Here is a 24,611-nt window from a genome sequence, read left to right as displayed (position 1 = left end):
GTCTTTACATGGTACACTTTTACATTTTCCTGGCTCTGCCGAGCTAGGCCCTGATTTCTGACTTCGAGTCACTTCTGCCTTCTGCCTCTGAAGTCTGCAGCATGGAAATGTATCCCTGACCTCTGCCTTACTTCCTGCCAAGCGAAGTGGTGCCTGGCTCGGCCTGGACTACCTGCCAAATTCATGTTTTGCCTACAGTTATCTGCTCAGCCTCCTCGAAAACACATTCCAGTCTAGTGAAATAGTTAAACATATTCCCGGCTGCAGAGCAAAGGGCCCGGCCTTCCTGTCCTCCTTGCAAGTGATTTACTGGCTCCGTTACCATGGTAGGCCCATGGCCCCGCGCATTACACGTAGGCACATATGCACGCACTAGCATTCAGTGTAGAATAGCCTCTGCCCGAGAGACCTTTTACTTCAGACACTACATCCTCCAAACATAAGATACTAGATATGCTATAGGTACAGGTTGCCCTGACACTCCAGACACCAGTCTCCTCCACTAGTGCTAAAGTCAAAGCCCCCAGTTACACGTCATGCTAGTTGCGCGCGCATCCAGGTTAAGGGTTTCTGCTGATTCTGCAACTTTTCTCTATGCATCCACCCACATGTGACGTATCTTGTGACGTTTCTCTGACATGTACAGTGCACGCTCATGTGTACGCCTCTTTTTCACGCCTCCTCTTACGCGCATGTGTTCTTATCTCACTCTTTTCACCTGTTACGCCTACTGTATTGGATTCAATTGTAAAGTCTTACTATATATAATGTGTAATGTTAATAAAACGTTGACTGTCCCTTCCTGAACCTTAGAGGTGACGGAACATGATGCTCCATCCTTAAGGATAATGCCATTAAAGCCCGTATGACTCAGATACCACGGACTCTGCCTCTCATTTGAATGAGCTGTCTTGTAATGATAATTATACGGAAAAATGTATAGGTAAATTTATTTACCACAGTATATCATATATGTCCTTGACTTAAAAAGAATGCCAATTGCTGTTTGCCATAATCTTACTCCGCTTCATTTTCAATCCCCTCCATAAATTGCCAAGATGCATTGAATCTTTAGATACCACCCACACTTTTTGCATAAGCCTCCTCAAACTTTATAGTTTGACTCATCTTGTTATACCATTCCTGATAGGTTGGCACTCTATTTGTCTTCCAATACTGTAAGATTAACGATCAAGCAATAGTAATAAATACATCAGCCCCTTTATTCAGTGTCTGATTTTGCCTCTGTCTAAAGAAGCCAAAGAGTGCCACTGCTGCCTCTAGTACGATTCGCCTGTGCAGTCCTCAGAACTGCGCAATCATTGGGCCGGTAAAAACATGTAGCCAGTCGCCCCCCCCCTCAAGCTGCTTACAACGAAAGCAGCGATCCTCTAATTCCGGATACATTTTTTAGAGGGCTTTAGGAGTGTAATATGAAATCCAACATGCGAAAAAGAAAATTTTCTTGAAATTGGCAACTCTTAAGGCCTTATTTCCTAATTCAGAAATCGCCTACTGTTCGACCACAGAAAAAATTGCATTGTCAGCGTGATATTTTCTACAAATCTTTTCACCAAATGGCATTTCCCTTCACTCCGTAATAGCCTGTACCAATTTCTTATCCCCTCTTCTTTGTCCTAAACAATGTTGGTGATCAGACAAACTGGTTGGACACCACATTTTTTGTTGTTGTAAGTGTGCTACTTGCAGGTATCCAAAATAAAAAAGCTGGCATCGATCTCCGCACCTACCTTGAAGATCCTGCCAGGTTATGTAGTTCCCCCTTACCAAAAAATTTCCCAGTTCTTTAAATCCATTTGTGTTCCAATACCTTATATGGCTATTTGTTATTTGAAGGCCCAGCACTTTACACTCGTTTAACTGCAAATAACCATACCCAGCAATACTCCTGAAGCGTTTTAGATCTTGTCTTTTTGGGAAGTTTGGCCGTCTTAATAAATACCAAAAACCTCAGTTGATGGACAGAATGCAGAACAATGTCATACATTCACCCCAGTAGAGAGATCTGGGCCTAAATCCATCGTTTTTTTGCACTCCACACCACCCCAGTTCAGACATGGCCGAATGCAAATGTTACTGCAACCGAATAATAGCGGTTCACATCAACTGTCCATTAACTACAGTAAGACCGTTTTATTATTATATAAAAAAAAATGTCCTCCTTCACACCATTACTCTCACCGTTTAAGCATCACTGCATATTACTCATGGAAGGGAGTTCAAGCACTACTCCTTCCACATCAAATATTTTACCAGCTTCAAGTGTCACCATCACCCTCAATACCCGTAAAGAATTTCTAACCAACCCGGGGGAATCCAATGTCAAGTGGCTAGAATGGAAATACTATCTTATAAATTATATAGCCACCCTAGAAGATAATGACAGCATTTTGTCCCCTGAAAGAAAATAAAGAATTCTGATGCATTACATAGGGCCTTAAGGCCTCTCAGTTTCTAATGAAATGCAAAAAATGGAAAGAAGTGGGGATTTAGATGTTTTTAAGTGTGCCATAGCTGACCTTGATGATCCCTATTCACCTACTGTATGTGTTGCTGTATCCAGGCATATCTTTTACCAGCGTAAACAAGACCTAATAAATCTATTGATGATTTTGTCACCGCACTTAAACATCTAGCTATCAAATGCAAATTTGGCACGTTACACGAAGACATAAGTGGTTACGAGCAGAAGAATAAAAACGTTCAGGATAGACAGTGGATTGAGGGTGAAGCACCTCTAAAAGATATCATCACTCGTGTTAAAAAAGCGGAAATCTCAGAAAGATGCACCAAAGCTGTGTATCCTTCTAATGAAGTAGTTTATGTCAATAAACTCAGTGATGACAAAAAAGGAAAGACTCCTACATTCAAACAACCAAAACCATTTCCAACTTCCAATTTTAAAAGAGAAAAGAACAATACTCATTCAGGGTTTGTCGGCTTCAGATGTGGAAGCACCCCACGTACAGCACGTTTTAACAAATGTCCTGCTAAGTCAGCCAAATGTTTAGAATGTGGTATTATAGGTCCTTTTTCTAAAGTTTGTCGAAGGAATTGGTTTAAGCAATCTCGAGTTACTTGTGTAACAGACAGCAATTCGGACTTGTCAAGCAACAACTCTGATGAGTCCCCTGAGAGTCCCGATATTGTGCCACGAGTTCAAAAAAGGTCACTGGGGATGACAGTAGCAAACCCTTGTGCACAATTTCTTTTTGAGGTATAGATTTACAGGTTGCAGCGGATTCCAGATCTCCATTTACTATAATCACTCGCTCTGTATGGGAAGACAAGTTTTCTTACATTATTGGTCCTTTCTTACAACCTACTGATGTTAACCCAGAGAGTTTTACTGGACAAAAAAGTATATGCTGGGGTACAGATCTCTTGTGTTTGAGTTTAAAGACAGAAAAGCTTATTTTAAGTTATATGAGGCTATTGAAGGACCCTCCATTCTAGGATGTAAAGACTAACGTTCCCTCAATATTGTGTTAGATCCTAATAGTCCTGAACAGGTATTGGTAGTGTGTGATGCTGAAAACACCAACAAGTGGGTCTTAGTAGAGCTCAATGCTATTCCCAAGATACATAAAGTTTGCCACATTCCATTGATTGTTCGTGATGAGGTAAAAATAGAATTGAAGAAGTTGCAAGATGCTTGTATAATCGAAACTGTTGAAGCATCTGATTGGGTTTCTTCCATTGTGATTGCCAGACGTGCCAATGGAAAGATTTGCATGTGTACTGACCGTAGACACTTAAATGATGATATAATTGCCTCCCTAAGATTGACAAAATGCTTTCCTTAACCAAGGGTGCCAAATGGTTTTCTACCATTGAGCTCTACTGTGCATATCACCAGATCTCTCTGCATCCCACGAGCAGACGCTTTACCGCTTTCTGCACCCATTTTGTCTGTTTCCAATTTCGTTGCATGCCATTTGGGCTAGCCGCCGCTGCTGCCATCTTCCAGAGGCTAATGTATGAGTTATTTGGTGATATGCAGGGTGTTGTGTTCTTTCAGGACGATATTCTCGTAATAGGGGCTACCAAGAGAATACATGATGAGCGCCTAAGAACTGTTATGAGGGAGTTGCATGACAAAGGAGTCACTGCTGAAATCTCTAAGTGCAAATTTGCAGAGAAAAGAGTCACTTACTTGGGTCATGAAGTATTCAAGGAATCTTTATTCGATGATTAAAAATCACCATAAAAGCACATACATATTTACATGAATAAAAAGTAATTAAACAATTTCAAGATCCCAATGCTAAAAATTAATATTAACATGAGACAAACGAAGAAGGAGTGCGACACATACTTGGGTCATGAAGTAAGTTCCCTAGGCATTAGACCCAAAGCTAGTCTAATAAAAGTCATTACTGAAGCACCTGCTCCCAAGTCCAAGGAAGATCTTAAATCATTTCTAGGGCTTGCATAGTTTTATTTGAAATTTATCAAAAAGTTTTCACATAAGACTCACTTCATGAGATCTCTCCACAAGAACAAAGAGCAGTTCTCTTGGTGTTCTGCGTGCCAACAGTCTTTGGAGGAAATTAAAAAAGCCATTACTCAAGCCCCCAACCTTCAAGGCTTTGATTCCCTTGCTAGTACCATCGTAACTACCGAGCAAAGGTTTGGGTGCTGTCCTAACCCAATTAGATGGCAACAGTGAATCAGTCATTGCCTTTGCTTTGCGTTCGCGTACTCCTGCTGAGGAGCAATATTCAGTAATCAAGCGGAAAACAACAGCGTGTGTCTGAACCCTGGAACATTTCAGGAAATGTTTTTATGGGGCAGGAAATTTGTTTTACAATGTGATCACAAGCCCCTTACTAAACTCTTGACTATGGAAGGGTTGACCAATGCTACAGCCAGAACTGCCAGACTCTCTATGAGGCTGCAAGATTTCTTATATGGTATACAATATGCACCTGGTGTCAAGAACTTCACAGTTGATTTCTTAAGTCGCATGTCTTTACCTTTAACTGACCTGGATAAAAACTCTTGGAACGACTTTTCAGTTGCCTCAATATCCCTGGACACATTCCAGAGCAGTTTTAGTAAAAAGGAATGCTTGAAGCTGAGAATGCTGATCAAACCTAACTTGATCTCAAAAAGTTGATTGTGAATGGATGGAGTGGAATGGATAAAAAGTCATTAACAGATGAACTCAGAGGGTTCTGGGAAGTTCGTAATGAACTTACTAGGTGTGAAGTTTTAGTCCTATGTGGTGATAAAACCATTCCCCAAAGAGTCTACAAACCAGAATACTTGACCTTTGTCATGAAGGGCATTCTGGTATCACACATACCAAGCTAGAAGGAACTCTTTTGGAGGCCAAAAATAGACATGGATGTGGAAAGGTGTGTAAGATCATGTGTCAAGTGTGAGGTTTCCAATAAAACACTTAAAACTTTCAATCCACCTTTAGCTTCTCCCTTCTGTCCAGAACTTCCCTGGGAAGTGGTTGAAGTGGATGTTATGGGTCCTGTCTTATGGCAAGATGGTTCACAAAAGTACATTTTAGTTCTTGTAGACATTTTTTCCAGCTGGTGGGAAGTAAGTGTGGTAAGTACAGTCAACACTAAAACTGTTATCACATTCCTTGACAACATCTTCCTGAGAGAAGGATTTCCCAAAATTATCCTATCTAACAATGGAGTGCAATTCAAATCATTTCAAATTAAAAACTACTTGGGTGCTTCTGGTATCCAGCAAATGTTTACTGCACTGTATTATCCCAGTGGCAATGGCATTGTTGAGAGAGCCAATTGCAGTTTTAAAGGTATTCTCCAGCTAGCCAATAAAGGTAACTTGTTGTGATGAGGAGTTGAAAACATTGCTTTGGGCTTATAGAAGCACCATTCACTCCTCTGTTGGCAAGATTTCTTTTTCCTTTATGAGGGGCAAGATCCCTCATTCCAAGATTAATCCTGGCTGGTTGAACAAAAATGGAATGGTTACGTGCGTTATACCCAGTGTGAGAGAGTGTATCCAAGTATCTCAAATGAAAAACAAAATTTACTATGATCAGAAACATGGTGCCAAGCTAGCTAGTTTTTGTGAAGGTCAATGGGTTTATGTGAAACGCTCTAAGCATGTCTCCAAAGGAGAAAGCAAGTTCAGTGATCCCAAACGTATTGTGAAAGTTTTAAACAACATTGCCTTGCTGCAGAATGGTGAAGTGTGGCATTTCAGTCGCCTTGCACAGGTTTCATCTGACCTTGGGAGTAAAATAGAGAATATTGAGAGTGAAGGCAAAAACATTTGGTGGTTACAAGCCGTAGATATCACTCCAGAAGTAAGTGATTCAGGTCTTACCCATACTGATCCTGCAAGCACCACTCTTGAGCCTGCCTCTCAACTTCTTTCTCCTGCACTTAAACCTGCTTTATTGGACAATGATTCACAATGTATTCCTTAAACTGTTGCACCTGCCTGTAATGACAATGTTATTAAAACTTCCAGTGGTAGGATTGTTAAGAAACCAAAATCTTTGGAAATGTTTGTCATTAAGTTTTGTTTTATCTTTTTTCTCTTTTAAGGGGGGATTGTGTAGTATAGTGCTTATGTGGTAAATTGTGAGTCTTTGTTAGAATTGTATTAAGTCATTTCCAGAACTCTGTACTTATGATTTAGAACCCAGAACTGCTTGATGTTTTTAGCATTCTTCTTGCAGTTCGTTTTGCCTGGAGACCGTTTGTGCTGGTTGTGTCTGCTGTGAAGGGGCTGGTAATAAAGGATCATGCTTATAACTACAATACTGGTCTCGTGTCCTTTTGAAGTTCCTACACTGGGTCTATGGCGTCTGGGTCTGAACCTATTGAACTAAATTGTTCTGCTAGTCCAGCTCCTAATTCTAACTAGTGCTGTGGCTTGACATTGCGGTAATTGCCAAGCTGTGTGCATTTTTGAGTCACTCTCTGTGTCCCTAAAACTTAGGAAGCCTCTGTTAGCATCAATTCTCCAGCACCCCACTTACCTTCAAACACTGGCACAGGTGTTGAGGTTGGGCCTTAAGCACTGAACTGCCTCATAACTAACTCCTGGGGTCAGGAACTTCTATCCATGGTAAACCTGGGCATTAGACAACTGAAAAAAGGACTGTCAGGCAAGGAACTATCGTGCTCACCTATCTTTGCTCCTTTAACACCAGAACACCAGATTCTAGCTAGGTGTGGGGCCAGCCAATTAAACTCAGGCTGGGCTTCACACAGACTCTACAAACCACTATCTGTGTCCTTACCACCCAGAAAGCTTCTGTGTGCCCCTAATTTCAACCATGTAACTCACCTTCAACCACTAGTGTTGGTGGAGGCGGTTTGAGCCTTGAGCTCTTGGTATTGGACATCCATCCATCCCACCAAACCCGAAAGAGTCCAGGGGACAAGAAACTTCCACAAATATAACATGCTGTTCTTTTACCTGATTTCTATTATAGGCAGGCCATGGTCTAACTCAGGCCAAAGGGAGGCTCTAATATACCTGCCAGAACCCGGAAGAAGTTAGGCTAAGTCACATTCTATTTACTTGACTAATGAGGACTGTAAGTGACAGTTATGTCACATACCTTTTTATCAAATTTCATTGGATCTAAGGGGTGTGCGTTTTACTATGCCACTTATAGTTTAAGAGTTTCTTTAAAGGAAACGAAAATTGCATGTGAACATTCTAAAATGTTAACTCTCTCAGGAGAACATGCTCAATCACGACAGGAGGTTGAATCCTTAATGAATGATGTAAGTAACCATTCTCTTCTAGTAGAGTTAGTTGCTTTACCTGGTGGCACCTCCAGTACAAACATTAATGTTAGTCACGCTATGGTACAATCTAAACTACACTCGTCTCTTTCTAGTGCAGTGGATTGCAAAAAAAATGATTCCACATGGTAATAGCCCTGTGGTCAAAATGAGTGTTCCCTACTTCCAACAGATATTCCTTCCTTAGATCAACTATGCAACAACATGATTGTGACGCAGCTAATAATACATTTCAAATTAATCTGCATGTTAGGCATTCTAATGCCCTTTGTAAACACACTATACCTCCCTCTTGCCTAATATTAGATTTCAGTTTGTCATTGGTGACCAATGCTAAAAGGCTGGATACTCTTTGTACTAACATCTCAACTCACCTTTAAAGAAATCAAATAACTCCGTGTCACTTCTTTTCCAAAGAAGGACCACCACAACCTATAAATTCTCTCTCCTCGGTCACTTTCTTTGAACGTCCTCATGTTTCCAAATTTGAAAATGCCTAATTGAAATGCAAAAATTATGCACCTAATTGATAATTTAGCAAAACCTAGTTACCCGGCTATGAAGATGCCCAATGATATATGAAATGCATGGGGTTTACAAATCTAAATGTGATACCCTCCAAGTATGTTTAGCTATCTCGTATGTCAAAATTTCGAAGTCACCGATATCAATCTGCGCATATATATCGACTTCAGACCTAACATATCATCGAGGTAAGCGTGAACAAAGAAGTATAGATCTACTATTCCTATTTGCACACGTATTTCTCTAGAAGATATATTTGTATTCGGTGTTATGGAGTCGATATACATGCAAGCCAAAATTAAAACCGGACTCTTCTGGAAGAACACCCACTATTTGTATTCAAATAATAAACAACTGCTATCGGTTTTGGGAAAAGTTCTGGAGCAGTGTTTTTTGCAGGGGTATCTTTGCAAAGAGTCAACAAAAAGTTTGACAAGAAAGCTATCAAAAATAAATATTTTAGCTTAGAAATGTGTAAGCGCACATCTGTAGTTGTGAAAGAAATCCGAGTCGTGTTATAAGAGGAAGTACTTTGGAAAGATATTGTTTTTTAAGGACTTCAATTAAAATTAATTATAAATCTAACTGTTTTTGAGTGTTGATGGAAAATAAGTAGGATCCTATTGTTTTGAAATCTGAACTGATAAGGTATAATTGTATGTATGTGTTGCCAATTGTATATGTTGCTAAATTGAGTTTTTACCTAAAAAAAGACAATAAAGAAAGAACTGCAATACAGAGTTAGACCTTAGTCAAACAAAATAGTGGACAGGCTTTTTGCTCCAGATTGCAGGTCATTTTTGCCTAACACAATTAATTTGAAAACTAGGGGGTTACTAGGAATTTGGCAGACAGGGTACTCTGTGAAAAGCACGGTGAATGTCCTGTCCTCTGTATTACAAGAACATTATAGTCAATGTCACTCTAAATATGGTAGATGAGCGTCGGTCACATTTGACAGAGTACCCCCCATCGGCCAAGACCCTAACTGCCTAACTCATATTGGGATTCTACAATTCCTAGCCAGGAAAGACACACATAAAGCTCTTTTATGAACTCGGACAGTTAACCTGCCTTCCCACCCCCCAACCACCAATAACACCTTCTCCTGCTGCTGAACACTCCTCAGATAACATATGGTGTCCGAGTGAACCTGCTTGACTGACTATGAATGTTTTAAACTCCTTGAAAACAGTAATGGAAATTGCATTATTTTTGGTACTGGCCATAGTGCCTATTCACCACTAAGAATCATCTCATGGAATGTAACAGGTCTCCTTCAAAATAGTCAGCCAGACATTAGCGATGATGTTTGTCCAGAGGTCTGGGGGCGGACCCTTTCATTTGAATTAAGCACAAATCACAGAAAGATCTACATAGCTAATGAGAACATCTTATATTTGAAACTGATAGTTAAGTTTGGTGAACAAGTTACTACCTTCTGTAACGTATTATCTTGTAAAGACTCTATCTAGCTGCAGATTCATTACCTTTGAATTTCCCACGCATCAGGTTGGATCCGGAAACTTTTGCTGAGCAATACAACTTGCACGCAGTGTCGGTGGCTCCATTTGGCTCTGGGTGATGTCATCGGCAGTGTCAGTTATGAAGTTGCGATACCTATGTAGGTGCCACCCCGGCACTCAGACGATAGTACTTTTAGTTTTTTCCACGGCAGAAGCGCAGAGCCACGAAGTAATTGACGTAGTCGTGTGCAAAACTTGTGCCCTAAAAAGGGGAGTAACCCTAGCCCTACAGTATTAGTCAGCAAAGTAAGGAGGCATGGGTGGGGCTGTAAGGAATCTGCAGCTAGATAGAGCCTATACCAGATAATGTGTTACCAAAGGTAAGCAACTTGTTCATCAGACTTCTAGCTGCAGATTATTTACATTTGAATTAGATACCCAAGACATACCATTCCAGTGGTGGGCTGCGGACCAATATCCTATACTAGGAAGTCTGTCGGACCGAGCGAGCAAAGTGCCCTTCCCTGCGGACTTGACCGTCCAGGCAGTAGTGTTTTGCAAACGTGTGCAACAATGCCCACGTTTCGGCCTAACAGATGTCTTGTACTGGGACACCTTGAGCCAAGACCGTAGTCGCAGCCTTTCCCCTAGTGGAATGTGCCCTTAATCTCTCAGGGTGCTGCTTCTTCGCCAGGGTATAACAGATCATGATGCAGAGAATAACCCAACGAGAGATGGTTCTTTTCTGCATTGCCCTTCCCTTCTTCGCTTCCACGTACCTCACAAAGAGTTGGTTGTCCACCCAGAACTCTTGTGTAGTCAAGGTAAATTGAAGACGCTCTTTTTGGGTACAGCTGATGGAGACGCTCCTCTTTCTTAGAATGATGCGGGGGAGCAAAGAAGGTGGGCAACGTGATGGAATGACCCAGATGGAAAGGGGTCACAACCTCTGGTAAAAAAGAATACCCAGGTGCAAAGCACAACCTTGTCCAGAAAGGAAATAAAATAAGGAGGTTAGCAAGTAATGCCTGCAACTCACTCACCCTCCGGGCCGATGTAATCGCCACCAAGAAGGCTATTTTGATGGTCAACAGCTGGAGGGGACAAGTGTGTAAAGGCTCAAAGGTAAAGCGCACATCAGATAGGTGAGGACCAAAATAAGGTCCCACTGCGGCATACCAACGGGCGTTGGTGGAAACAGGTGAGCCAGCCCTTTCAGAAATCTATGTACAAAGAGATTTAAAGAGAGAGGGCTGGTCTGGCAGCCGCAATAAAGCAGAGAGAGCAGAAAGGTAACCCTTGCGAGTTCCCAAAGCAGAGCCCTGTTGGGGGTAGATCTACAATTGGTAAATTTTCTGCGCGAATTATATTCCAATGCCTCAGCTAGGGTGAGGTTCGGGGTAAAGGGCGAGTTATCTGCGCCGTTTGGAGTAGAGAGAGGAGTGAGACAAGGTTGTGTCCTGGCTCCCTTCCTCTTCACCCTTTACACCAACGGTTTGGAGAGGGCCATGTTGAAGGGGAGCCAGGATCTTCCATTAATAAAAAACCGTCCGATTCCAGCTCTGCTCTATTCGGACGACGCGGTGATACTGGCCCGTACCCCCCTAGAACTCCAGAAGGCGCTAAATAGATATTCCGAATTTATTGGGAAGCTAGATTTACGCATAAATATCAAAAAAAACTTTGTTATGACAACAGGACCAGGGAAAAAAAGGACAAAGGACATACATTTAAACAAGGAGAAACTGGCAATCACAGCACAATACCCATACTTGGGAATTATTATTGACCATAAACTAAACTGGAAATCAGCAATCGAGTCCGGAAAATTCCATCTTATGAGAGCCACTTTGGCCCTCGTAAATTTTTCAAAAAAATTGGGAAAGAGGCCGCCGGTAGAGCTTTTAAAGATATATAGAGCTAAATGCCAATAAGTAGCGTTATATGGGGCGGGAGTGTGGTGGTATGCAAATACTAACAACTTACAAGTGGCTGAGAATGCCTTTTTGAGATTCCTTCTAGCTGTACCAAAGAGGGTATCTACTTTCTCATGTCACATGGAACTGGGGATCTCTTACTTATCGGATTTAGCCAAAATACAACCACTCCTCCTTTGGCATCGAATTTGGTCGACAGACAAAAATGAATTCACACAACGAATCATTTCAGACTGTATGGTTTTGGACCACTCATATAAAATTGGTTGGTTGTCTTATATAAACAGTTTCTTATATGACCTACGATTGGAAAAACACTATCTGGTACCAACCTCTATTCGGTCAATATCAAGGAAGGCACTACAGGTGTTGTCCCTTACACATTTAGAAGAATTAAGGATAGCCAAAGAAGCCTCTAAACCATCTGTCCAACACTGCAGGGCTGTTCAAACAACTTTTTTAATTCAGCCTTATCTAGCCCATGATTTTATCACCTTTGAGAGATTTCTCCTGACCAGGTTCAGGTTAAATGTTCTACACCGTCTGGTTGCCTTCCCAACTAAAAATAACTGGGACTCAGAACTACCTCCTTGTCCGTGTGATGAGATTTCTACTCAGGCAACCATTCACACTTTTTTCTGTAAATATTTCATGGGGCATAGAAAGATCTGGCTGATTCCGTTATTAAAACATATGGGCATCAGAAGATGCCGTCCGGCCTTGCTATTTCTACAGTTTTTGGGTGAGGAGTGGACATCGAAGTACATTGTTAAGTTACTGAAATTTATTTTTTTCGACATCGACCAAACTTGTAGAAACCATTGTATAATCATGCATATTGACAAAACTAATTATGCACGTAACAACCAAGATGATTTTCCCTTACAAGGTTCCATGTATATATCATGAATTTGTTTTAAGTTGTATATATCTTAGGGCATTAAATAGTACATTTGCCTATTTTTAGAACAACTATATGTTTTTAAAAAAATAATTTTTAGAGGCAGTATTTGGTTTTAATGAAAAATGTGAAATGAAATTTATGTGTGAAACTGCTTTTATGTTTTTTTTTACATGATAAAAACCGAATAAAGAAATACTACTACAACTGAGAGCCTACAACACCATAAAGGAGGAAGTAGGCACTGGAGGTACGAGACAATTGCTGATTGCGATTAAGAAACTGTTACAGGCCTGTTTCATCTCCTATGATTGAGAGATGATTTTACGGTCTACTGACTAAAGCTGCCATAGATGCATCTAGTTTTGGACAGGACTCGGTAAAAACGGTTATGGCATCTAAGACCTTCTCACTGGGCGCTTGATTGGAGGATATTCAAAATGTGACTTTCAAAAAGTTTTATTAAGGTAATAATGGAAGTAGCATCATTGGAAATCAATAAGCTTAACATTTGCATGATTTGAGCCTCCAGGGACACAATGTAAATTTTCGTAGATATTAATAAAGGAAAGTATCAATTATATCAAGGAAACAGATTAAAGGACTATGTGTATATGGAGGAACTGTTGGTTTCTTAATGGTTTGCAATGCAAATTTTTGTCAAGGAAGGAATGAATGAATTCTTACCATCTTGGTTCATTTCACCAGGAACAACAGACGAGAAACCGGATTATCAATAAATGGATGAAAAGAATAAGAGCTCAACTGTAAAGCACAAAGAGGAAGTACGTTTTCTTGAGGACTGTTTTATATGGACAGCTGGATATTGAATGGTGGACTATCATTCGCTTTCCTGGACTGCTGGCTAAAATCAAAGAAGAACGTATTGCATAATCCTAGCCTCTGTGTCCTTTACAGAACTGAAGCTTTCTTTCATAAAGTTAGAAGACTGTACATTTTGGTCACAAGCCATTGACCAGTTACTGCTCCCAAGCTGGGATTGTAACTTACTCCCTGCCTGCTCTCAAAATACAGTTGTTTTTATATAAAGCAGCCCGGTTTGCTTTAAGAAAATCACCCCCTTTGAAAAAAATGTTTTAACATTTTGGAATGTAATCACAGGAGTGGTGGTCTGCTGTCCCTTGTAGGCCACAATCCGAGTGATTGTAAACAATAACAGGTGGGGTTGCACACTGCAATCTGCCTAAAGAATAATGAATTAGGGAGGTTGTTTGGCGGCCCCCTAAGATTCCTTTTCTTGTTAATTGACCTATTGGGTCCTTAAGCTGGTTCACAAAATCAGATTGGATTTGCAAAAAGCTGGGGAGCAATGTGTGACCACTTTTTGTGAATCCAAACCTAATGTCCCTTGCCCTATGAGTTTATCGCATTTGATTGGTTCTTTTTTTAAGAAATTATTCAGTTTTCTCAGAAATTGTTTTAGATATGTTAATTTTTTTATCTGAAATAAAACATGTTTGATGATAAAGACATACCTATTTCCAGTGAACTCCTCATGGCAAAACAAACACACTCGTTGGAATTCTGTATCTAATCTTTCCTGTTGTTGCTGCTCCAAAATTTCTTTCTGTAAACAAAAATACACATATTTACAATTGCATACTCTCTCGACAGTAGCAAAAGACACTAGTCATATGAACACAATTCAAACGGATTTACAATACATGACCTACTGGATGAAAAAACACAGGTGTTTAAAAATATCAGGCGGACCGTGGTTAAGACGTTATAGAGGGTTAAAAGTTAATTGGTCAAGAAATCAAGAATTCAGTGTAAACGGATAGTTATGAAAATCTATTCTTTCTGCTGGATTTATAAAATGCACCAAGGCCAAAAACACAATTACGCATTGCAGCACATTTTTTATAAGGAAATTGATTAATTATCAATTTATAACAATGTGCCGTCAATCTCAGTAGCTAAATCAGAGCTACCTGTGAAATGAAGAGAGCTCTGCTTGCCAAGTACACAGCTGTTGTTTTTTTTATAATGGGTGCATCCTGTAGCTTAATTTCAGGTTTGGCCTCTAAGAAAAAAATATTTAATTTGTATTACATTTTAATTGTATCAAAATTATTTGAGCTCATCCATCCTTCAGGGTGTAATTGCTACTCTGCAACATATGTGTTTTATATGTTGTTGTCAGTGACTAGAGGATTAAAGGAGTGACTAGTAGCCGACAACCCATTATTGACTTAATGGTTTTAGAGCTGGATTGCAGAAATATTTTATTGGAGCTATAGCATTCTCTTGATGGTAAGTTAAGGAAAAATTGGTGCAAACAACATTTACCATGTTATTATAAAACAAGGTTTCTCGAGGCAGTGATGAGTGACTGACTGTGTTGTAGTTGAGTTGTACTGTGGTTGTTCTGCTTTGACTGTTTAGTGCCGTGTCTGTTATGCTTTAATTGTGTTATGCTTCTTAGGGTATATTATTTGGTTATGTTCTGTTGTTTACTTTAGATGTCAAAAATGAAGTTATATTTTAAGCCAAAACCAGCGCATACCTTTAATTTCCCCCTGACAAGCATCCACTTAAGATTGTAAAATAGTGCAGCTTAAGCTACTCAACTTTTTAAGACACCAGTAAGATAAAAAATGTGGCATAGACTTTGTTTCAAATTAGCACATGCAGTGTTCAGTTTATGAAAAAACACCCTTGGAACTGAAGGGGTGGCAGCGGGGGTAATTTTTGTAGATTAAAACAATTACAATGGAAAACAGCAATCATAAATGCAGATTGTGGAAGTTTAATATAGATACAATTATGCAAGAGTATCCTTACCTTACCTAAAAAGAAGCAATTTATAACATCTGTCGCATAGCGCACCTGGAAGAGAAAGTCTAGGCTGGACATCCCGGAATGTCTAGTCTCTCTAGATGCTGAGAAAGCTTTTGATAGGGTGGACTGGACTTTTCCTCTGAGCGTTCTTGCAGAGGATCAGGCTGGGGCCAATCATGGGCTCCCGGATAATGGCACCTTACGTAGCCCCACCAAGCAGATCCAGGTTAATGGGCTTCTCTCGCTCCCAGCACACTTTCGCAAAGGTACTCTACAAGGCTGCCTACTTTCCCCCCAACTTTTCGCTCTAGGAATGGAGCCCCTAGCCATAGCCATCTGATGGTCGCCCAATATCAAGGGTATCCCGTTCGGTAGTGATGAACTTAAGAGTTGTGCTATTTGCAGATGACCTTTTGCTTACTCTGACCATCCCTAGGGAATCCCTCCACACACTGGTCTCGCTTCACCATACATACAAACAAATATTGGACCTCAAGATTAACAAAGCTAAATCACAGCCACTGAACCTATCACCCTCACCACAGGAAGTCCTTGAGCTGCAATCACACACCCCGTTCCAATGGGCGACCCACTCGATTCAGTACCTAAGCTTAGAACATTGTCCTTGTTCTGTGTTCCAACATAGGGATGTTCCATGTGGGAGTGTAGCTTGGTAAGATGGCTGACCACATGCAGCATTAAGTTACAGCTTCCGGTAACGCAGTCCTTATCCAAATTCATCAGGAACCACAGGCACCATCTACACAGCCTTGCACCAGTTACCTGCCTTGTCCGACCTGATTGGTACAGTCATTGCAGTCAGAAGGCTCCGCATCTGCGACACAGTCGGAGCTCTGTCGCAGGAGGAGGCCTCCAGGATGATGGCTGCAGTTGAACCGATTACGGGCTGGTGGTGAGACAGGAAGTGGCGCACTGGGACAGGAGCAGACCGCAGGGAAAGGCACACTCCTTACTTTCAAAAAAGGGGCCAGAGGTGAGCGGGGTGAGACTGACCGGGGTCAGCCCGAGTGAGACCAAGGACGTTGACCAATCGGCCTGGCGACATGGAAGCTGTACGTCAGACCAGACCCCTGCGGTGGCTGGGAGGAACAGACATCTTGCCTTGGATCACTGGGGGTCCCAGGAAAAGCCTTGATGCTGCTACCACACAAAGTGGGAGTCCTCACAGCAGTCTACAATCCACGCCAACATCTTTCACCCTCTTGCCGGGTGAGAAAGCAATGCTTGAGTGCCCATATCTGCATGGAAAGCATAGACCTGTGAATAAATTACTCTGTTAAATCCGCACAGTGTAGTTAATGTTAAAAAGAGATGAGACCCAACAGGGCGCCCACCCCCACACGCTAACCTGTACGCACAATCTAAACTGAGCACTAATGATTAAACCTGCAGGGCTGTTGCTGGGCCTTTAATTTCCGGTAGAGGTGGGCGGAATTTGCGTAATCACGTTGCAAAAATCTCTGCCAAACAGTAAAAAATCTCCTCAAGCACGCTGAAATTCCGCAAACACGCAGAATTGCTCGATCGCGATGCTTTTTTACTGTTCACAGTCGCTGTTTGCATGCTCGCAGGGAAATATCTCGCAAACACGCATTTGAGAACGAGAACAAGCAAAAGATTTCACGAAGTCGGGGAACGCAGAATTTTGGGCAATTTCGCGTTCTCCGCGAAACGCGAAATCACCCAAATTCTGCAAATTCCGCTAACTGGGAGGATTGGGTGTACAATAGGGGAAGCAGCTACCACAATATTACAGGCAAAAAAAGACAACCACTCCTCAATGGAAACCGGAATCGGTGAAGCCATTATGGACCTTACTCTCTTGAGCTATAATTTCCGCAGTGTGACAGAGTGACCGATCAGGAGGGCAGGCTCTCTAGAGAAGAGGACAATATATATAGGCTTCAAAGTCCAGTAGAGAAACTCCTACAGAACACCAGCAAATTAGCACACCATGTGGAATACGCAGGTCGTTTCCGTAGAAACAACCTATGGATTGTGGGGATACGAAAGAGGAACCTCAACCCTCTCCAAACATAGGCACATGGCTCCTTTCCTGGGTCCCGGCAGAAGACCTTTTCCAGTGCTTTGTGGTGGAATGAGCCATTCCTGTGCATATCCATACTAAGGAAAGATCACTATTTGATATCCTTCAACATAAACCTTTAGTAGGAGGCGTTGCATAAAACACCATCCTATAAAAAACCTGCCATCCATGGACAATAATTAACATTGATAGGACCTTTGAATCCTGGCGACCTTGTTAAACCTCTGCCTGTACTAATGGATGCCTTAGCCAACTTCAAATAAAGTCTTCCAAATAACCTAAACAACTAAATAAGGTATTTTCAGATGATGTTAAAAATAGTCAGCTGCTTCTCTGGCAGCTAAGAGCCTAAATGACAAAATCACTATATGCAGACGGATTTATCCCAGTGTCATATGCTGATGACACTCAGCTTCTCTTCCCTTTTAAGACACTTAGCGCTGCGGTCAAACAGTCCTTCTCTGAAGGTATGAAGGCCGTATCAAAATGGATGGTCTCAAATTTCCTATAGTGTAATGTGGGAAAGACTGAGAAGATGCTCTTTGGGGAAGCCACACTATTGTGGACTCTGGACTGGTGGCCCTCAGACCTAGGTTCCGTCCCCAGCCCTAAGCAGGTTGTGAAGAACCTTGGTGTGCGGATTGACCAGGGTCTCTCTTTTAAGGAACACGTAAATCAAACAGCTGGATCCTGTTTTCACGTTATAGGACTTCTTCGTAGAGTGTTTCCTCTTTTACCAGATACTGCTAGAAAGACCCTTGTTCAGGCCCTAGTGCTCAGCCGCTTGGATTATTGCAACGGACTGTTGCTTTCAGCTAATGATAGCCTACTCAGTAGGCTTCAGGTGGTACAAAATACTGCCGCTAGGTTAGTTCTAAATGCACCGCCTAGATCCCCCTCACGCCCGTTGCTGGGAAAACTCCACTGGCTGCCGATACGTCAACAGGTCAAATTTAAGATCTGTTGTGTTGTTTACAAGGGCATAGACGGTCTGGGCCCTGCGTATCTGGCTGGGAGGTTTGTCCCCTACAACCCAATACGCAACCTTCGTTCCAGCAACCAGTCCCTTCTTCAAATTCCAACTATCAGAAGGGCTAGACAGGGTGGGAAAGCTCTTTCCTATGTGAGCCCATGCCTTTGGATTAAACTCCCTGACTCCCTTAGGCAGTGCACCAATTACCTGATATTCAGGAAACTGTTAAAAACATTCTTATTCCAATTTTAGCACCTTCCTTAGTTCTCTAGTTCCTTCCATCTCTGAGCTGTTTTCTTTGCCTTGGCGCGAAGATACTCCTTCGGGAGTCGATTCCAGCGCGGTACAAACTCATAAATAAATGCTATCAGCTATAGGCAGCAGCTGAAATCTTCCAAGCCCAAATCAGACTTCTTTGTAATTGCACCTTACACTAAAGAAACGTCTCACGTAACCTAGTTCAAGTTCAAGTTCAGGAATTTGTATAGTGCACTACTCACCCAGCGTGTCTCAAGGCGCTTGGGGGAGGGGGTGCATTATTTATCGAATAGCCAGGTTTTAAGTTCCTTTCTGAAGGAAATGTGGTTCTGTGTAAGGCGGAGGTGAGTGGGGAGAGAGTTCCAGGTTTTGGCCGCCAAGTAGGAGAAGGATCTTCCTCCCATGGTGGATCTGTGGATGCACAGAACTGCGGCGAGGGCTTGATTGGAGGATCTTAGTTGGCGGGTGGGTGTGTAGAAGGACAGTCGTGTGTTGAGGCATTCGGGTCCAAGGTCGTAGAGGGCCTTGTGTGCCTGGGTGAGGAGACGGAACGTTATTCTCTTGTTGACGGGAAGCCAGTGGAGGTCTTTCAGGTGACCGGTAATGTGAGCTTGGCGCGGGATGTCCAATATGAGTCTGGCTGATGCGTTTTGGATGCGTTGGAGTTTTTTCTGTAATTTGGCTGTGGTTCCGGCGTAGAGGGTGTTTCCATAGTCCAGTCGGCTAGTGACCTGTGCATGGGTGACAGTCTTTCTTGTTTCGGTGGGGATCCAGCGAAAGATTTTTTTGAGCATACGAAGTACGTTGAAGCAAGAGGATGAGACGGCGTTGACTTGTCTGGTCATCGAGAGGGAGGAGTCTAGGATGAAGCCTAGGTTACATGCGTGGTCTGTGGGTATGGGTGCCGTGCCCAGGGCCGATGGCCACCATGAGTTGTCCCAGGCAGAGGGGGATGATCCTAGGATGAGGGCTTCCATTTTGTCTGAGTTAAGTTTTAGGCGGCTGTTTTTCATCCATTCGGCTACTTCTTTCATGCCTTCGTGAAGATTAGTTTTGGCAGTGTTAGGGTCCTTGATGAGAGAAAGGATCAGCTGGGTGTCGTCAGCGTAAGAGATGATGTTAAGGTTGTGTTGTCGCGCGATGGATGCGAGGGGACTCATGTAAACGTTGAAGAGGGTGGGACTGAGTGATGATCCTTGTGGTACTCCGCAGATGACTTCGGTGGCCTCTGATTTGAATGGGGGGAGGCGGACTCTCTGGGTTCTTCCAGCGAGGACTGAGATGATCCAGTCCAGAGCTTTTCCTTGTATTCCGACATTGCTGAGGCGTTGTATGAGGGTGCTATGACAGACTGTGTCGAAGGCGGTGGAGAGGTCGAGTAGGATGAGGGCAACTGTTTCTCCGTTGTCCAGTAGCGTTCGTATGTCCTCTGTTGCTGCAATGAGGGCGGTTTCGTTGCTGTGTTTGGCTCGAAAGCCGGACTGTGAGGAGTCGAGGGAGTTGTTGGATTCAAGGAAGGCGGCGAGCTGACTGTTGACGGCTTTCTCAATGACCTTGGCAGGGAATGGGAGGAGGGAGATGGGGCGGTAGTTCTTAAGTTCAGAGGGGTCTGCTGTGGGTTTCTTCAGGAGGGCACTGAGTTCGGCGTGTTTCCAGCTTTCTGGGAAGGTAGTGGAGTTGAAAGAGCAGTTGATGACATCACGGAGATGATGGAGTCTGCTTTGTTGAAGATGTGGTGGGGACAGGGGTCGGTTGGCGAACCTGAATGGATGGAGTTCATTAGGCGGATGGTGTCTTCAGTGGTGATTGGGTTCCACGCACTAAGGTTGTTAGAGGGCGGTTTAGGTTCGGAGGTGGGTGGAGTGGACTGTTCTTTGGAAATGTTCTCAAAGCTGTTATGTATGTCGGCGATTTTGTTGTAGAAGAAAGAGGATAACGAATCGCAGAGGTCTTGGGAGGGAGTAATGTCGTTTGAGGCTGCGGTGGGGTTGGTAAATTCTTTAACGATGTTGAATAGTTCCTTGCTGTTATGGGCGTTGTTGTCGAGTCGATCTTTGAATGCTGATTTCTTGGTGGATCTGATCAATTGGTGGTGTTTGCGGGTGGCTGTCTTGAAGGTGGTCAGGTTGTCAGTGGTTGGGTTTTTTCTCCATGTTTTCTCAAGAGTACGGCATAGTTTCTTGGATTTCTTAAGGTCATCGTTGAACCAGGGGGCCCTTTTGCTACCCTGTTCGGTTTGGTGGTTTTTCAAGGGTGCTAGTTCGTCAATGCTGTGAGTGATCCATTGTTTGAGTTTGGTGGCAGCTTGGTTTGGGTCCGATGAGAGGGCGGGAGGGTTTTGTGTGAGCGATGTGAGGAGTTGGTCGGTGGTGATTTTGTTCCAGTTTCTTTGCGGAATAGGTTGTGGGGGGTTGTGGGTCGAGGTAGTTTTGTAGCTGAAGTGAACACAGCTGTGGTCCGTCCAATGGAGAGCTGTGGTGTGAACGAAGGGATGTGCTTGCTGGAGGTGAAGGTTGGGTCGAGCGTATGTCCGGCTACATGGGTGGGGGTGTTAACAAGTTGTTGGAGTCCGAGATTGGCCAGGTTGTCCAGAAGGGTGGTGGTGTTGCTGTCATTTTTCTTTTCCAGGTGGAAGTTGAGGTCTCCCAGTAGAATGTAGTTCTCGGAGGTGAGGGCATGTGGGCTGATGAAGTCAGTGATGTCTTCGCTGAATTGTTTACGGGTTCCTGGTGGTCTGTAGATGAGGGTGCCTCTAAGTGTGGTCCTGGGGTCGGTTTGGATCTGGAAGTGGAGGTGTTCGGCGGATGCAAGGTTATCGTCGAAGCTGGTTGTGATTCTGATGGTGTTCTTATGGACGATGGCGATGCCTCCTCCTGTTTGGTTGGTGCGGTCTTTTCGGATGATCTTGTAAGCGTCCGGGATGGCTATGGCGATGTCGGGTGCTGATGATGCGTTCATCCAGGTTTCTGTAAGGAAGGCGAATTCCGGTGAAGCAGTGTCGAGTAGGTCCCAGAGTTCAGTGGCGTGTCTGTGGACCGAGCGGGTGTTCAGCAGGCTGCACTTCAGGTGGTTGGAGTCGGAGCTATGTTTGGAGTTAGTGGATTTGGTGTAGGTCTTGCTGCAGGCGAACTTGCAGGAGTGGCAGGCGAAGGGACCGTGGGTACGTCCTGGGGCAGCTTCGTAGCATTGTGGTGTGCGTCCGGGGTTAAGGGCTAGGAGGGTGGCGGCGTCATACGTTATGCGGGAGGAGTGCGGTTTGCGGGGACCAGGGGGTCTGGCGCTGGGCGTGGTCCCGGCGCGGACGGGCGTAGACGGGCTTACCTTTGGCGCACCTTCGGCGGCATGGGGCGCAACCGCTGCGCGTGAACGCTGCGCGCAAATGCATCGGTCATAAATGGATAGTGGCAGGGGAGGGGCGAGGGAGGGTCAGCTGGGAGACAGGAGCGTGGTGGGGGGACGGGCTGGGATTCACAACAACAAAATGGCAGCGAGCCAAAAGGGAAACAGGATGCACTATGTAAATAGCCACAAAGCGCTATGGAAAACAATGCTGGCAACAGAGCGCTATATCAATTAATGCAATTAATGCTATATCAAATTAATTCAAGGCACCAAAACGCTGTTTGGCAACAAATCGTTATTTCTATTAATGCAAGGCACCAAGGCGATATTAATTCAGCAGATGGAGATGGTAGCAGTGATCAGCAAAGCGCTACAATACCGGTTGGCAGGGAACGTGGGAAGCGACCGCCTCTGATGGAGTCAGGAATGGTCACAGCGTTGGAGCGGTCAGGTCAGCTCCTATCTTACAGTGGGAGGGAGGGTCAGCTGGGAGGCGGGAGCGTGGTGGGGGGACGGGCTGGGATTCACAACAACAAAATGGCAGCGAGCCAAAAGGGATACAGGACGCACTATGTAAATAGCCACAAAGCGCTATGGAAAACAATGCTGGCAACAGAGCGCTATATCAATTAATGCAATTAATGCTATATCAAATTAATTCAAGGCACCAAAACGCTGTTTGGCAACAAATCGCTACGTAAGACACTGTGCAATGTTTTTAAAGACCTTTCTTTGTGACCTCCCCTTCACAGGAATTGTGCAAAGAAAGAGCACTGTATGAGCAAATGTATGCAAAAAGGTAAAGCTAACTTTACAAAGCTAGTCATGTTTTTTAGCTCACACGTTTCAACTCCTGCCTGTTACTTGGGGAGGCATCAGACTTACCAAACCCAAAGAAATTGTGTCAATATTTGGAACATTTCCATTTGAGTATCCAAGCTATATTAGCCCAGACTCATTTCTTTATGCCAGCCCAATTACTTCCTTCAGCCCTTAGCAACAATCAACCTCTCAGTTAATTCTGGAATGGTTACTGTACTTTCGCAAGCCTTATTAATCAACTTCTAAAAAAAGATAACCTTGATCATTGCTTCCAAGGTTTCAGATTGCTGTGTGACAATTTCATAATTTCAGTTTAATTATGAATGACATTTCAACGACTATGAGTGACCCTTTTTCACAAGCAAAATCAAGCAATGAACATGAGGAAAACATATAAATATCGTAAACTGCACCCATTTGAGCAACGAGAAACACTACTGCAAAGCACCTGAAATCAGGAGAGTGAGGCGCATGCATTACAGCCAGTCAGGACGCTGCATTAGACTTGACAATAGTACTGCTTGTTCTACCCAAATAAAAATGATTACCGAGCACTGCTGAGCGGTGTCCGCCCCAGTCGGCACACCGCTACCTGATGCCCAGCCCCGCAGCACCAGATCAAACCAGCAGGATGTGACTGTCAAAGAGCTACTACATCAGGCTTTTAAGTTACACCACTGCTGGCTGCGCTGAAAGTTGGTCACCGCTCCCTAGCACTATAATTAAGCAAATTTCAAGCAGAGCAGTAACTTACTTGATTTTAATTGAGGTGGGAGCGGCAATTCATATGGGCCACATGTGGCCGCAATGACTGCTCCTGTGGCACAACATTGTGATTCTGAGCCTAGCTCAGCAGCTGCACGGTAGTGTGGACAGGTGTTTTGGGCTGCTGAACCACTCACTCACCTGTCGGCTCTCTGGTGGGTCCCTCAGGCAGCTGGATAATTTTAAAATAATTAACACAGTATGGAAGGAGCAGCTCTGCCATTGCCAGTAGCTGCTGCCTACCAAGTCACTGGCTCCCAATCGCACCGCTGCAGGCGCCAGCAGGCATGACCAGACGTCAGCCAGTTGTGCGAGTGAAAAAACGTACCCTCAGGCTGTGATTTTTGGCTCCGTAATAGCCAACAGGCACTGAGTCTCACAGCAGTTGTGATTTATTTATCGAAATATGCAGCGGCAGACGGTGTCAGAGGGTGAATGATCCTAAATTGTTACACTGTAACCAGAGTAGCAGCTGCCGGAGCTGTGGACTCTGAGCCAAACCCCCAGGAGCAGCCGCACAGCGCGCTGCCACTCCAGTTCCAGTGCTTTATTATGGTGAATACTAGCACTTCTTGACCGGTCAGGGGGTGCTATTATGCATGACTTCGCTTTTCAGTGAGGTGATGCCGACCACCACACTAAAATGTGTTCGCCTAACGCCTGATGTGTGGTACTTGACAGGTTTGCTTGATGGGTCTGTAGTACAAATCTACTGGCTCATTACCCTACAGGCAGCCATGAGCAAGTTAAAAGAATGTATAGTAGCTAAACAAAAAGCTAAGCATCTGTAATAAATGGAGTGCCTGGATTCTTTGCAACTTGGCATTCACTTTGGCCAGGGAACAGTGATACACATGGCATTTGCTCTTGATGAGATAAGATCTATTTTGAATAAGGGTAACTCTGCTGCCATGATTTCATTTAACTTCTCAACAGCGTTTGATACAGTTGACCGTGCTACCCTTATG

General features: G+C 43.5%; 1 protein-coding gene across 1 annotated transcript in view; it reads right to left on the bottom strand.

Annotated features, from left to right (window-relative positions):
• Positions 1–24,611, bottom strand: part of ZNF277 (zinc finger protein 277) — a 602,005-nt gene that overhangs the window by 279,554 nt on the left and 297,840 nt on the right. The window contains exon 5 of the mRNA XM_086919306.1: positions 14,107–14,198. Within this exon, the coding sequence (XP_086775432.1) occupies positions 14,107–14,198 (92 nt within the window). The remainder of the gene's footprint in view (positions 1–14,106; positions 14,199–24,611) is intronic.

Source organism: Lissotriton vulgaris, chromosome 1_1 (genome assembly GCF_964263255.1).
Source record: "Lissotriton vulgaris chromosome 1_1, aLisVul1.2, whole genome shotgun sequence".
Classification (NCBI taxonomy): Eukaryota; Metazoa; Chordata; class Amphibia; order Caudata; family Salamandridae; genus Lissotriton; species Lissotriton vulgaris.
The sequence above is the reverse complement of the archived record's forward strand: the minus strand, read 5'-3'. Positions and strand labels throughout refer to the sequence as shown.